Here is a 14,915-nt window from a genome sequence, read left to right as displayed (position 1 = left end):
GAGTGGATGATCCATCTCCTCCACCAAGGGCCCTCAGCAACACCGATGGCAATTCTTAGTCCATTCGATTCACTCCACTTGATATCTAAAATGCTTGGAGGCTGCAAAGACTATGGGCCCTGAGAACATGCCAGCAACAGGACTGAAGATGTATGCTGTGCAACTCTAATGGGCGGCATGGTGGCTCAGTGGTTAGCACTGCTGCCTCACCGCGCCAGGGCCTCGGGTTCAATTCCACCCTTTGGTAACTGTCATTGTGGAGTTTGTACATTCTCCCCGTGTCTGCGTGAGTTTCCTCTGGGTGCTCTAATTTCCTCCCAAGGCCCAAAGACAGGTTAAGTGTATTGGCCATGTTAAATTGCCTTTAGTGTCCAGGCATGTACAGGCTAGATGGGTTAGCTATGGGAAATGCAGGGTTATGGTTGAGTAGGGGGGAGTCTGGGTCTGGATAGAATGCTGTGCAGAGAGTCATTACAGACCTGATGGGCTGAATAGCCTCATTTCTCACTGTAAGAATTCTAACCTGCTGCATCCTTTTGAATCTGCTGCCTCCAAACGAAGGCAGTGCATTCCAGATTCTAACCATTCTATTTGTATGATGTTGCTTTTTGAGTGTTTCACCATTTACTCAAACCCCTGTCCCCTGCTTCCAAATCCTACTGCCAATAGAAACAGTTTCTCCCTATCGAATCTGGCCAGGACTTTCATGATTTTAACATCTCTATCCGAACCTTTCTCAACCTTGTTTGTGGAAAACTGGTCCACCTTCTTTCCATTTATTTGTCTTCACAATTGATAGCCGAGCAGGATTTTTTTTCAAGATTTACAAGCACCTCCGCACATTAGAATGAATTAGTAGCATTTGGCAGAATCCCACTGGACATATGGCATGTTGTTTCAGTAGGTTAAAGTAATTATGTGTTGTTATTAGAAAGTGGAAGTGAAGTTACCAGTATCAGGGAGGTCTTCAACTGTGAATTTGTCAAAATTCTCAAACAACTGCTCACATTTTTCTACGTGTTGTTCGTTAAATGTGATCATTTTCTTTTTTTAATTTGATTCAGGCTTAAGGGGCCATTGTTTCACTTCTGCCATGACGTGATGATTAAACAAACAATGTAATATAAGCCTTGAGATGCTGCCTGGCCTGCTGTGCTTTGACCAGCAACACATTTGCAGCTTGGATGTATCCCCCTCCCGAATGAGAGGGGGCACGGTTTCAAAATCAGGATTCTTCCGTTTAAGATGGAGATGACAAGGAATATCTTCTGGAAGACGGTTATTCATCTATAGGAATTCTCTTCACCCAGAGAGCAATGGAACACTGGGTCATGAAATATATTCAAGACTGAGTTAGAATTTTTATCGACACATCAGTCATGGGTAATGGGGGTGCAGGCAGAGGAATGGAGTTGAGACCACAAACAGATCAACCAGTTCTGAAGGAGGGTCACTGTACCCAAAATGTTAACTCTGTTTTCTCTCCACAGATGCTGCCAGACCTGCTGAGTTTCTCCAGCAATTTCTGTTTCGGATTCAGTCATGATCTTATCAACTGACAAAGCAGGCTTAAGGGTTCAAATGGCCTACTCCTACTCCTATTTGAGAGGTTCTTATGTCAGACTTCCTGGCTCCAACTTTTAAAACCTCATCAGGAAAGCACAAAATCAAAGATTTACAAAAGTTGTTTTTTTTTTGTAAAGAGACCACAACTAGGTAATATTAACTGAACAACGATACTCTCTAAAGTAAAAGTCAAGGCCTTAATAAAGAACTCTGTCTTTATATGCTTTCAGTGTAGAAGCATATAAAAACTCACCAAAAACAGCAAGACTGAAAAGAAGATTATTGACCCTTGAGGGGAGTTAAGAGAAATAGAGTGATGATAAAGATCGGAAAAGAAGAAATGAGAGGGTTTAGAAAGCAACCTGTAGAGTTTGAGACAAAGAGGCTCATGATTCTGCCAGAATTGTGGGAGGAAGGGAAGGCAGGGATGCACACTAAGCTAGAATGAGAGATGCAAGGAGGGAGTGAGAAGCTGCTGGAAGCTGTGAAGAAAGGTGACAAGCATTGCAAACTGTACATACCCAAGTAACAGTTGATCTCACTAAGAGTCAACTCCCAACTTTGAACCCAAAATCCTTAGTTTCTCATTTACCACATGTATAAGGCAAGCCACAAAGTTTAACCCCAAAATCCACAATTTTATCATTACTCGGTAGATAGGCTGGGACAGCTATCCTCTGTGAATTCAGAACTAGAACAAGCAATCAATCTCCATGTTACTATCAGTCACTTGGCTCTTCCAAAGACCCGGCATGGATTATAAATCAATGAAGTATTAAGACAATGAAACCGAGGAGTGGAGTAGGCCATTCCGGCCCATTGATTCTCTCTGCCATTCAGTGAACTGATAATTCTCACCTCCACTGTCTTTCCTTTTCCCCATAATCCTTGATTCCCTTACTGATTAAAAATCTGTCTATCTCCGCCTTGAGTATGACCCAGCCTCGACAGCCATCTGTGGTAAAGAATTCTGCAGATTCACCACCCTCTAAGAAGAAATTCCACCTCATCTCTATCTTAAATGAGTGATGCCTTATTCTGAGGTAATGTCCTCTGCTCTTCAACTCTGCCACAAGGGGAAACAACCTTCCTACATCTGCCCTGTTCATTCCCAAATTTCTTGCGTAAAAGTTAACCTCATATGCTTTGCCTAAAATTATGGTTTCAAAAACTTGAATTTACAAAAATCCGCAGGTGCCAGAAGGAAGGCAAATGTCTGATTATTATATTGATGCAAAAGAAAATACCCATTGTTGTTTGGTGTCCAAATATTTGAGAGTAAAATAGTAATTTGTTGATGCAACTTGGAATGAGATGTAGTGCATCACAGCTGTTGCTACATGAACATTTATTAATACGCATCAACCATCAAGTATTCTGCTTCAGTAAAGAAAATTCAAACTCTCCACGTTTCAGATGGTCACTGCTTTCCTTGCAATTTGGTTCCTTGCTTTAAATCCCAACAAGCACTTTTAACATACGATGAATGGCTGAGGATCCTGGGATTGTAATCGTTAGAGTTTAGAAGGTTGAGGGGAGATCTAATAGAAACTTACAAGATAATGCATGGCTTAGAAAGAGTGGACACTGGGAAATTGTACTCATGGGCAGCCTTAGAATTAGAGGGGGTCAATTTAGAATGGAAATGAGGAGACATTTCTTCAGCCAGAGAATGGTGGGCCTGTAGAATTCATTGCCACAGAGCACAGTGGAGGCCAGGACGTTAAATGCCTTCAAAGCAGAGATTGATAAATTCTTAATCTCGCATGGAATTAAGGGATATGGGGAGAGTACGGTAAGTGGTGTTGAAATGCCCATCAGCCATGATTGAATGGTGGAGTGGACTCGATGGGCTGAATGGCCTTACTCCCACTCCTGTTTCTTATGGTCTTATAAGCACTTGGATAATATATGCTCCTGAGAAAGTATTGATGTCTTAACCACAGCAGGCAATATCCGATAACAATCAGGTTTGGAGGTGAAACCTTAGAATAATTCTGAAGTTAAAAACCTTTTGTTGTTTCCACTCATGTCTGAAAAATTTTGAATGGCCACAAATTCAATTTGTTTCTAATTAAAGCAGATGTTTTATGGTGATAGGCAGGTCAGAGTAGGTCATTTTTTAATGGCACATTCATTACCCTGGTATTGACTACAAGAAGATTGGTGACTGAAACAGTATCGCGTTGACTTTTTACAGCAAAAGAGAGTGAGAAAACGCACCAAAGAGATAATTTGTTCTATTGTCTGCAAAGTTCCAACTAACAATGTAATGGAGCAAATTCTTTGACCATGTTTTATGGTGTCATAAATAGTCAGAAGGGATCAGAAATTGTTGCTCCTCAAAGGATTTTGATATTCCGTGGATTGACCTGTGTTCTCCCTATTATATTCCATCATTTAGCTGAAAAGCTTTTTGTTTCCCTACTTTCTAGTGTCGTTCAGATGATATTTTTCTTTGCTTCTCTCCTCAAGGTATTGACTCATGCCATGTAATATTTCCAAAGCCAGTGTGCTATTTAAAGCGCAAAAGTACTGTTCTTCACAACGGAGCCTACACATTGTGGGGGAGTTTTTACTTCCAGGACTTGAGTGGGTTTGGGAGCAGATGGGAGGGTTAAAAAGTGCTGAAATTGACAACATGTTCTGCATTTAACTGCAGCACAAAACCCCCTCAGGCAAGAGAGGTTAGCAACTTCGACATATTAATAATTCAGTAAGAGCAGTACCAAAAGGAGGTTCAAGACTCAGCTGTGTGTGCACGGATTTCCCAGATTTTCTAGAACTTGCCAGGAAAAGCAAGGTGACATAATATCCAAACACGGCATTTGAGTGAGCTGAAGGAAATGGCAGTCAACAATTGATTTAAGTATTGAAATCTTACAGGATGAAAGTGAGGACTGCAGATGCTGGAGATTAGAGTCAAGAATGTGGTGCTGGTAAAGCAGAGCAGGTCAGGCAGCATCCGAGGAGCAGGAAAATCGAAGTTTCGGGCAAAAGCCCTTTATCAGGAATATTGAAATCTTTCATCTGCTCTCTTGCATAGTTGTGTGAAAGGTTTTTGCTCCCCGCAAGTGCACTCTGAGTTTGCATCCACACCTTCACAGGTTTACATTCACTGCTTTTGAATTGACTCTCACTACAGTGGTCACTTTCACGACAGAAAATCCCTTTTTATGTTGCAGATTCTGCCACAGACAGAATTTACTTGTCTCCTTATTGCCTATAATGGATATGTCTCTCGACGAAAAAGTCTGTCTCCTAATCCTTGTGTGTGTAAAAAATATGAAATAACTCACAGCAAACATTTGTGAGTTCAGAAGTCAAGAGAAGTATTTATTCTGACATACTTACCCAAATTAACTACAGTGTTTCACATGTCCTCTCACATTGGCGAAGTTTATATCCAGGTGAAGATAGGAACCCGTTACGAATTATAGCTAACTCGGTGTCAAAAGCAGGGAATGATGGGGAACTCAGCCGTTGTGTGAAAGCAACAGAATTAACATTTGGAGCCTGGTGTGACTTGTTCAGAAGAGGCTTCTGTGGGACACACGACGTTAACATCAGAAGCTGCCGGATCGCAGGCAGGCAGGGTAGCGAAGAAGGCGTTTGGTATGCTTGCCTTTACTGGTCAGGTGTTGGGTGGTCATGTTGCACCTGTACAGGACATTGGTTAGGCCACTTTAGGAATACTGCGTTTAATTCTGCTCTCCCAACTTCATTATGTATTAATGATTAAGGTTAAGGTTATCTCATCTTGTAGCAGCATTTATTAATTATTATAAAAACATGAATTAGAATCCATTGAGTATAGGAGTGGGGAGGTCATGTTGCAGCTGTACAGAACATCGGTGAGGCCACTTTTAGAAGTCTACATTTAATTCTCATCTCCCTGCTTTAGGAAGGATGTTATGAAGCTAGTACTTCCAAATAAGCCTGTTCGACTTCACCTGGTGTTCTGTGATTTTTAACTTTGTCCACTCCAGTCCAACACCGGCACCTCCACACCATGTTGTGAAACTTGAAAGGGCTCAGAAAACAATTGCAAGGATGTTACCAGGGTTGGAGAATTTGAGCTATTGAGAGAAGCTGAATAAGCTAGTGTTATTTTCCCTGGAACGTCAGAGACTGAAGGGTGACCTCATAGAGGTTTATAAAATCATGAGGAGCATGATAGTATAAATAGACAAGGTCTTTTCCCCAGGGTCAGGGAGTCCAGAACTAGAGGGCATGGGTTTAGGGTGAGAGGGAAAAGATATAAAAGGGTCCTAAGGGGTAACCTTTTCATGCAGAGGGTGGTATGGAATGAGCTGCCAGAGGAAGTGCTGGAGGCTGGTACAATTACAATCTTTAAAAGGCATCTGGATGGGTATATGAAGAGGAAGGTTTAGAGGGATATGGGCCAAATGCTGGCAAATGGGACTAGATTAATTTGGGATATCTATTCAGCATGGATGAGTTGGACCAAAAGGTCGGTTTCTGTGCCATATAGCTCCATGATTCGATGACCTGCTGGGTGTCTGTGTTTGTTTCAGATTAGTAGAAAGTGAGGACTGCAGATGCTGGAGATCAGAACTGAAAAAGTGTTGCTGGAAAAACGCAGCAGGTCAGGCAGCATCCAAGGAGCAGGAGAATTGATGTTTCGGGCATGAGCCCTTCTTCAGGAAGAAGGGCTCATGTCGAAACATTGATTCTCCTGCTCCTTGGCTGCTGCCTGACCTGCTGCGCTTTTCCAGCAACACATTTTCAGCTTTGTTTCAGATTGCCAGCATTGGCAGTATTTTGTCTTTATTTGAATGGTTGACACAGCCTTGATATACAGTCTCCCACATAGCAGGTGTACTTTCTTGAATGTAATTGATGCTTTTAAGCTGAAGCTTATAAAGCCATGAGTTTGTGAGGTTTCTTGTACTCGAGTTTCTGAGGTGAACTTGAAGCCAGTGCAGGCAGTGAAGGGGAGGGCGGTGGGGTTGGAGGTCATCTCCGCTCTGTTGGGGTCTCCCAGTTTCAGGGTTTCGCTGTGAGTTACCTTGGCTGCTGAATGACCGGTAGCAGGTTTGTACTCCGGTGTTCTGATGACTGAATTGTTGGTGTGATAGACATCCAATGGAACTGCCTGCAAAAACTGCTTTTGCTGATTTGAAAAATGATGGAAAAGGAGGCTGTTTAATCACATTCACAGTCATTTTCCAAATAAGATGGAGGTGTCTATGATGATTCCAACATTGTGTGCTACAACAGGCCGATGCCTAGAGGGTTTGAGATAGTCAGTGCGTCATTGTTTTTGAACATTCCGTTCAATCTGATAACAAGACCCTTTGATTGCTTTCAGAGAATTTCGAATCAATGAAGAATTTTTTTTCTGTTACCTCCTGAGATACTGGAATGATTTCAATCCACAAAAGAAGTCAGGTTCCTCATGCAACCATCTTCTGTCCTATTTTAAAATATCAATGTGTTGACTGAAAATTTAGAACATATTGGGCCATAACATTAAGTTCCTGGAAACTGCACATTAAATCACAACTAACCATAAAGAAGCAGGAATCCTCATTTAAATGTAGATGATGCCAGGAGCTGTGTTCTCAATCCCAAGACGTTTGTCCCAGTGTAGAAGATAACCAAGAAATAAACAAAACACCAAATATTTAAGTCTTCCATGTTATCAGTGATGGTTTGGAGATGCTGGTGTTGGACTGGGGTGTACAAAGTTAAAAATCACACAACACCAGGTTATAGTCCAACAGGTTTAATTGGAAGCACTAGCTTTCAGAGTGCTGATCCTTCATCAGGATGTTGTCACCGAAAGCTAGTGCTTCCAAATAAACCTGTAGGACTATAACCTGGTGTTGTGGATTTTTAACTTTGTTTTCAGTGATGTGACAAAGGACCAACACGAACAGGTACTGTTTTTATTTAACGATTGAATGAAAGTAAAGCCACAAAATACTCGCTGGTGATACAGTTGTTGGATCTTTGCTGGGTAGATTTCCCCTCCACTCACTAGTGATAATTTGTTCCTCCCACTAACATGCCTCGTTTGTCTACATTAATGTTCTTCCAGGTCATAAATGCTTGTCCCATTATTGGGCCATTTCTCGGCCTGGGGCCCTTTCTCGGCCTGGGGCCCTTTCTCCTGCAGAAGCAGTGACCATTCCCTGATAATGTGAACCTGTCCCCCTCATCCCGAGGGAAGTGGACAGTGCTCAGCCCTGACCCCCACATCCCAAGGGGAGTGGGCAGTGCTCAGCCCTCGCCCCTCCCATCCTGAGGGGAGTGGACAGTGCTCAGCCATGTCCTCCCTCCCCAACCTGAGGGGAATGGACATTGCTCAGCTCTGTCCTCCCTCATCCCAAGGGAGGTAGACATTGTTCAGTCCTGTTCCCCGCATCCCGAGGGGAGTGGACAGTGCTCAGCCCTGTCCCCCTCATCCCGAGGAGAGTGGACAGTGCTCAGTCCTGTCCCCCTCATCCCAAGGAGAATGGACAGTGCTCAGTCCTGTCCCCCTCATCCCTAGGGGAGTGGACACTGGTCAGTCCTGTCCCCCTCATCCCGAGGGGAGTGGACCGTGCTCAGTCCTGACTTCCTCATCCCAAGGAGAGTGGACAGTCCTCAGTCCTGTCCCCCTCATCCCGAGGAGAGTGGACAGTGGTCATCCCGGTCCCCCTCATCCCGAGGAGAGTGGACAGTGTTCATCCCTGTCTTTCTCATCCCGAGGAGAGTGAACAGTGGTCAGCCCTGTCTTCCTCATCCCGAGGGGAGTGGACAGTGCTCAGTCCTGTCCCCCTCATCCTGAGGAGAGTGGGCAGTCCTCAGTCCAGTCCCTCTCATCCAAAGGAGAGTGGACAGTGGTCAGTCCTGTCCCCCTCATCCCAAGGGGAGTAGACAGTGCTCAGATCTGTCTTCCTCATCCCGAGGAGAGTGGACAGTCCTCAGTCCTGTTCCCCTCATCCCAAGAGGAGTGGACAGTGGTCATCCCTTTCCCCCTCATCCCGAGGAGAGTGGACAGTGCTCAGCCCTGTCTTCCTCATCCCGAGGAGAGTGGACAGTGGTCATCCCTGTCTTCCTCATCCCAAGGAGTGTGGACCGTGCTCAGTCCTGTCTTCCTCATCCCGAGGAGAGTGGACAGTGCTCAGTCCTGTTTTGCTCATCCTGAGGGGAATGGACAGTGGTCAGTCCTATCTTCCTCATCCCCAGGGGAGTGGACAGTGGTCAGCTCTGTCTTCCTCATCCCGAGGGGAGTGGACAGTGCTCAGCCCTGTCTTCCTCATGTCCCTGTGCTTCATTTACGTGTTTATTGCTGTTGGGTGCTTTATATGAACAAATAGATGTTAATTCAGCTTTAACTCTTTTATAAGGTGTGGATTTTACTGGCAATGCCAGCATTTATTGCCCATTCCGATGTTCCCCAGAATTAAATAGCTCACTGGGCCCCTTCAGAGGGCTGTTAAAGGTCAGTTAGATTGTAGTGAGTCTGGAGTCACACGATGGTAGATTTCCATGTGTCAAGGACGTTAGTGAAGCAGATGACTCTGTTACTAAGACTAGCTTTCAGATTTATTAACTGAGTTAAAATTACTCCAGGAGAGGTAACAGCCCAGTGGTATTACTGCTAACTTGTTAATCCAGAGACCCAGTTAATATTTTTGGGGACCAGGGTTCAACTCCCAGTTTGTCTTTGAATTCATTAAAAGTCTGGAATTAAAAGTCTAGTGATGACCTTGTAGTCATTGTTGGAAAAACCAGTTTCATTCACTACTGTCCTTTAGGGAAGGAAACTATCATCCTTACCTGGTCTGGCCTACATGTGACTCTGGACCCAGAGCAATGTGGTTGCCTCTTAACTGCCCTCTGGCCTAGTCAGCGACACCCTCATCCCATGAATGAATAACAAAAAAAAAGTCAGCTGTTGTGGGATTTGAGCTCATCTCTGCACAGCATTAACTGGGCCACGATATTACTAGATCAGTGATATTACCTCCGTCAGCCTGCGATGTCGGATGTTATTGGAGGATAGACAGATGAGCGAGGATGTGAGAATATGCCTGGGTTAGAGGGATGGATGCACCCCAGAAAGTAAGCTGCTGTGAAAAGTGATAAGTTGAAGTAGATTTTTTTGAATGTAGAGTAAGGGATGGGCCTGACACAGATATCAAGATAAATATGTTAGTGTGTCATGTCAGTAGGTCATTGGAACCATGTTTAGCTCTGAATTCAGGACTTTGGCAGCATCACCATCTAAGTAACCTTCAGCCAAGCCTTCTTTCTCTAAGTGGTAGATTTCTCCCTGTCACTGGGAGAGAAGAGGACCTCCCTGTAGATCTTTATAGCCCACAGCATCAGATCCTGTGAGGCATCAGTAAAACTGGTGCAGTCACATCTTTTGATCCCCATCTTCAGAATCTATCAATTGTCATCTTTGCAGTGCCTGTTTAGCGTACAAAGTTGAAATTAACTCATGAAGGCTCTCATAATGCCCGCACACGTTAACTAGTCAGTTGGGAAATCAGGAAGTCAGTCGCAAAAGCAGTGGTTGTGTTAAAAACATCCAGAGAGATTCACTGCACTTGGCATCTGGCTTGACACGTGCTGCTGGGTACCACTTGACAACCCCATTCTCACTCCCAGCATGGTGTCATATTAAAATTCTGCCTTAATGTCAGGAAGCTGTTCAACAGTAAAGTGTGACACTTCAGTCACCAAGCGTTGGTTTCTGTGGTGAAAGGGCACTTGATAATGATCGCAGTTAGGAACCCTATGGAACATTCAGTCAGGAACATTCTTCCTCTTCCATTCCTTAGGGACACTGCTCCAGTTACAGCATTGATCTTATTCTCAATCAGCTATAATCACAATCCAGCAATTCCCTCCGTATGATTCAATGTCACACGAGCGACAAATTTGTCACTCAAATTTTTTTGTAGAATTTTATTAGTGTATAACAACCTATGTAATTTGGTTTGAAAGTCTTCATTTTGAAATCCAAATGTGGGCAGCAAAGTAAAATTCTTGTTGCCCTGATCATTTTAATCCAGACTTGAGGAATGAGTCATTTCTTCAGCAAATTTATTTAAATGCTTTTGCAATCTTTATAATTATGCATCTCATTCCAACACCTTCTTGGTGTGAATCCTACCAACGGCAGTTAATATGGTATTCAGAAAGATCGACAGGTTTAAGGAACTGTGTCATGTTATTTTATCACTTCTATTAGTTTTATCACTTTCTATGATTTTATACAGGTGCAAAGTAATTGTAGCTCTAGGAAAACCCAGATATTTTTATTTCTCTTCCTCTGACTTTGGCTATAATAATCTGATGAGCTTAGTTCACACTGTGGAGTTAATAATGAGGCATTGAAGTTACCTTGTACAAATATTGAATCATCAACATTTAGCATAACTCAATGAAATTTCTGTGTCACTTTACCAAAAATATTTTTGAGAGTAGAGTTTGAGGTGGAGGATTCTTTATTTCAACAAGCTTCTATTATAGAGAGAATTAGAGAGCGATTCACCATTTGCCCTAGTGATTCTGTGGATAGTAGACCTATGAAATGCTTAATTGGGTTTAGATCATCACTTGCAGTTTGGCAATCAACTGGCCAAGTAATGTTTCATGAAGGACCTTTTTACTTTGAGTAGCCGTGCTACTGAGACAAATTACTAATAATTTTACAAAGTAGCTTGGATCCTGTGTTTATCTGTTTTATTACAGGATTATGTAATTTATTGAGCAATCATTTAATAATAAGTATATGTTTGCAATTATGTCTATCCACTAAATTTAATTACCTTTGCCAAAAGCGATGTATTTTATTTCTTCTCTTACTATTAGCCAGTGATTTTTGCAAGTGAAAGCGACTTTGTCCATTGAGTGTAAAGTCAAAATTTACACAACCCCAGGTTACAGTCCAACAGGTTTAATTGGAAGCATTAGCTTTCAGAGCGACGCTCCTTCATCAGGTGGTGTGGAGACCACCTGATGAAGGAGTATCGGTCCGAAAGCTAGTGCTTCCAAATAAACCTGTTGGACTATAACCTGGTGTTGTGTGAATTTTAACTTTGTGCAGCCCAGTCCAACACCAGCACCTCCAAATCATGAGTATGAAGTCAGCAGTGAATTAATATGTAGAGAGTGTGATTTAAACTTTGTTTATAAAGGCATCAGCTTGGTATTCTTTTACACCATGCATTAATTGCCAGATAAACTTTGCGATCTTATCCATCTACCTTTATGTTTTCTCATCGAGTCATAGTGATATACTGCACAGAAACAGACCCTTCAGTCCAATTCGTCCATGCCGACCAGCTATCCTAACCTAATCTAGTCTCACTTGCTAGAATTTAGGCCATATCCCTCTAAACCCCTCATATTCATGTACCCATCCAGCTGCCTTTTAAATGCTGTAATTGTACCAGCCTCCACCACTTCCTCCAGCAGCTCATTCCATACACACACCACCCTCTGCATGAAAAAGTTGCCCCAGGTCCCTTTTTGTCCTTTCACCTTCACCCTTTGCCCTCCCTGAGGAAAGTACTCTGACGATTCACCTTATTCATGCCCCTCATGATTTATAAACTTTTATATGGTTACCCCTCAACCTCTGATGCTCCAAGGGAAATAGCCCCAGCCTATTCAGCCTTTTCCCTATAACTCAAACACTCCAATCCTGGCAACATTCTTGCAAATCTTTCCTGAACCCTTTCAAGTTACACAACATCTTTCCAATAGCAGGGAGACTAGAATTGAATGCAGGATTACAAATGCGGCCTAACCAATATCCTGTAAAGCCACAACATGACCTCCCAACTCCTGTACTCAATGGACTGTAATCCATGTTTCATAGTAATGAATTAGTGTTTCTACAATGTGAGATAACCTTAACCCTTATTGTTAATATGTACTAAAGTAACTGAAGATGATCGTAGAGCTGTTCCAGTATTGCGTTTTGAACAGATCAAATTAAAGTGGTGCAGATTGAGGGAAAGAAGGCATTTGAACAAAATACAAGGGAAATGGTCAAATAAACACCTTCTGTGGAGTGCAGGGTGTGTATCATTTGACTGTTATGAGGTTGTCTTTACTCATGGATGACCTGCATTATCTGCCATGGCCTTCATTTTGGCCAAAGTTTGATTCATTTATTGTATTCTAGAAACAATAGGCAAGTTGTGAACCATCAACCTTCTTGCATAATTTGTCTGCAGTATTGCTGTGTGCAAACTCTGATTAACGCTGTCAAGCACTTGTAAATGATTTATTAATTCAATCTTTTGCAGCCTTGCATCCTGATGAATAACATCCAACAATTGAGGGTCCAGCTGGAGAAAATGTTTGAGTCAATGGGTGGTAAAGAGGTCAGTGCTTTTTGAAAATCAAGAAGTCAATGCAGTAAAATATGTAAACATAACTCAAAGATTTCCAGGATTTAATGCTATAAATTACATCATTTGGTTTTTTCAATCATTAATTTTACCTCTTGCAGTAAAAACATATGCTTCATGATTAGAACTAGGATACATTTTTAATACTAGTACATTGCTTAAGTACTGTTTACATTTGGTAATTTCCTGATGTTCCTATGATTAGCTGTGTTTGCTGTTGTGTGAGGAAACCTTTTGTTAACATATTCTGAATAGCATAGCTTGTTGCATGTTTTGTGCACCATCTGTAATTTGTCTTGTCTTTGTCCAATATTTTTTGTTCTGCATTCAACTATGCTGCAGGAAGAAAGGGAAAATGCCTTCTGTAAGGTCTGTGTGAAAAAGGATTGAAAATGGAAAATCAAGACAAATATAAAACTGTATTTTTCTTGATCTAATTTAATAAGTCAATGTAAAACTGTTGTAGACAGTTGTGCTTGGCAATGGCATTGACTGGCTGTCAAAGATAAATCGTGACTGGAGATAATTTTAGCTTACTAATATATTTACAAGTGTGATTATAGCTACCATCTACAATCACTATTTTCAACCACTGCTTAAATTCTAATGCATGACAAGCTAATTGTATTGAAAATAGTGGATTTATTGGTAGAAGGTGCCAAATAAGGAGATAATTTACACAGGATAACTGGATGTGCTATCAATGTTAGGTCTTCTCCAAAGTGGAGCATTTTTATTCTGTATAAATTTATGGAAATATAAGGTCAGAATTTAAATTATAAGGAAGGATGATTTAAGTAAACTTCTCCAAGTTTGAGCTGCTCTAATGTTTGAAACTTTAACAAAACCAAATCTATTGGTATGTTATTTTTAAGGTTGCAATTAAAATTGTGCATTTGCTCAACTTAATGAAATGGTGATTTTAATTAATGGTTTCTAGAAAATAAATTATATTTCAAAAGAAAAAAGAGAACACTTCATGTCCTTGTTGCTTTGATAATCTATAATTTGTATGCAATGTTTTTGATAAAAATCATTTGTTTTTGAAATCTCTGACATGACAGTGTTCAACAGGGCATTAGTATTTAATAATATTGTAATAATGTAGTGAGTTCTTCAGTTATTCTTCAATATTGGCATGTTTGAGATGATCCATTAATGCTTTTGCTATGTAGTCAACTGCCCACACTTTGCATTTAGATTAGTTCAGGGAGTTTGCTTGGTGTCATGTTCTAACCTTCCGAATGTGTTGGAAGAAAAGGGCGGAGTGGGAGTTGCTTTATTAGTATCATTTAAACAAGGGCAGTGATACAATTTCAATCTGATCTGCAGATTATAACATAATGATATGTACATTGGCTAATGTGAAACTGTGTTTACTTTGGAGAATATCTAGATGCTGACATTCAGCTTTAAAATCTTTTTCCCCACTTTTAAGAATTGCATGCTGAGAAAATGAATAAAATAATCTATTGAGTAATTTTACTTTGTCCAAAATATGATGCAGAAAGGTAAACTGTATAATGACAAGCTGTGGAGCCATTATCTTCACATTGAGTAATCCTCTGTTTCCTCAAGTTTTAAAAACAGCGTTTACTTCAAGAGCTCATCATATCTAAAATTTATTCATGTCATCTGTCTGATAATTCATCCTTTTTAAGTCATTATGAGGATAAACTCAATTTTGATCAGGTCCTGGTAATTATATGACAAATTTTGAACAAAGTATTCCCTACCCTGCTACTGAAATCCTGCTTTCAGTTATTGGAATGTTATCCCAGATGAAAGCCATTGATTCAGTGTGCTACGCCAGCTGAGACCTATGGGGACACTGTGTAATCTAATGACATTTCCTCACCCATTCTGCATCCTTTTATTCTTATTTCAATTATCTTGTTCATACATATCCCTGAAGCACTTGGGACTCAAACCCAGATCTATTGTTGTACCACTTGATGT

At 41.3% G+C, this 14,915-nt stretch overlaps 1 protein-coding gene across 4 annotated transcripts in view; it reads left to right on the top strand.

Annotated features, from left to right (window-relative positions):
- The window catches only part of LOC132834396 (protein unc-13 homolog A-like), a 575,505-nt gene that overhangs the window by 467,970 nt on the left and 92,620 nt on the right, over window positions 1-14,915 (top strand). For all 4 annotated transcript variants that reach the window (XM_060853271.1, XM_060853270.1, XM_060853267.1 and 1 more), the window contains one exon: window positions 12,852-12,929. In XM_060853271.1, coding sequence (XP_060709254.1) covers window positions 12,852-12,929 — 78 coding nt within the window. The remainder of the gene's footprint in view (window positions 1-12,851; window positions 12,930-14,915) is intronic.

Source organism: Hemiscyllium ocellatum, chromosome 39 (genome assembly GCF_020745735.1).
Source record: "Hemiscyllium ocellatum isolate sHemOce1 chromosome 39, sHemOce1.pat.X.cur, whole genome shotgun sequence".
NCBI lineage: Eukaryota > Metazoa > Chordata > Chondrichthyes > Orectolobiformes > Hemiscylliidae > Hemiscyllium > Hemiscyllium ocellatum.
The sequence above is the reverse complement of the archived record's forward strand: the minus strand, read 5'-3'. Positions and strand labels throughout refer to the sequence as shown.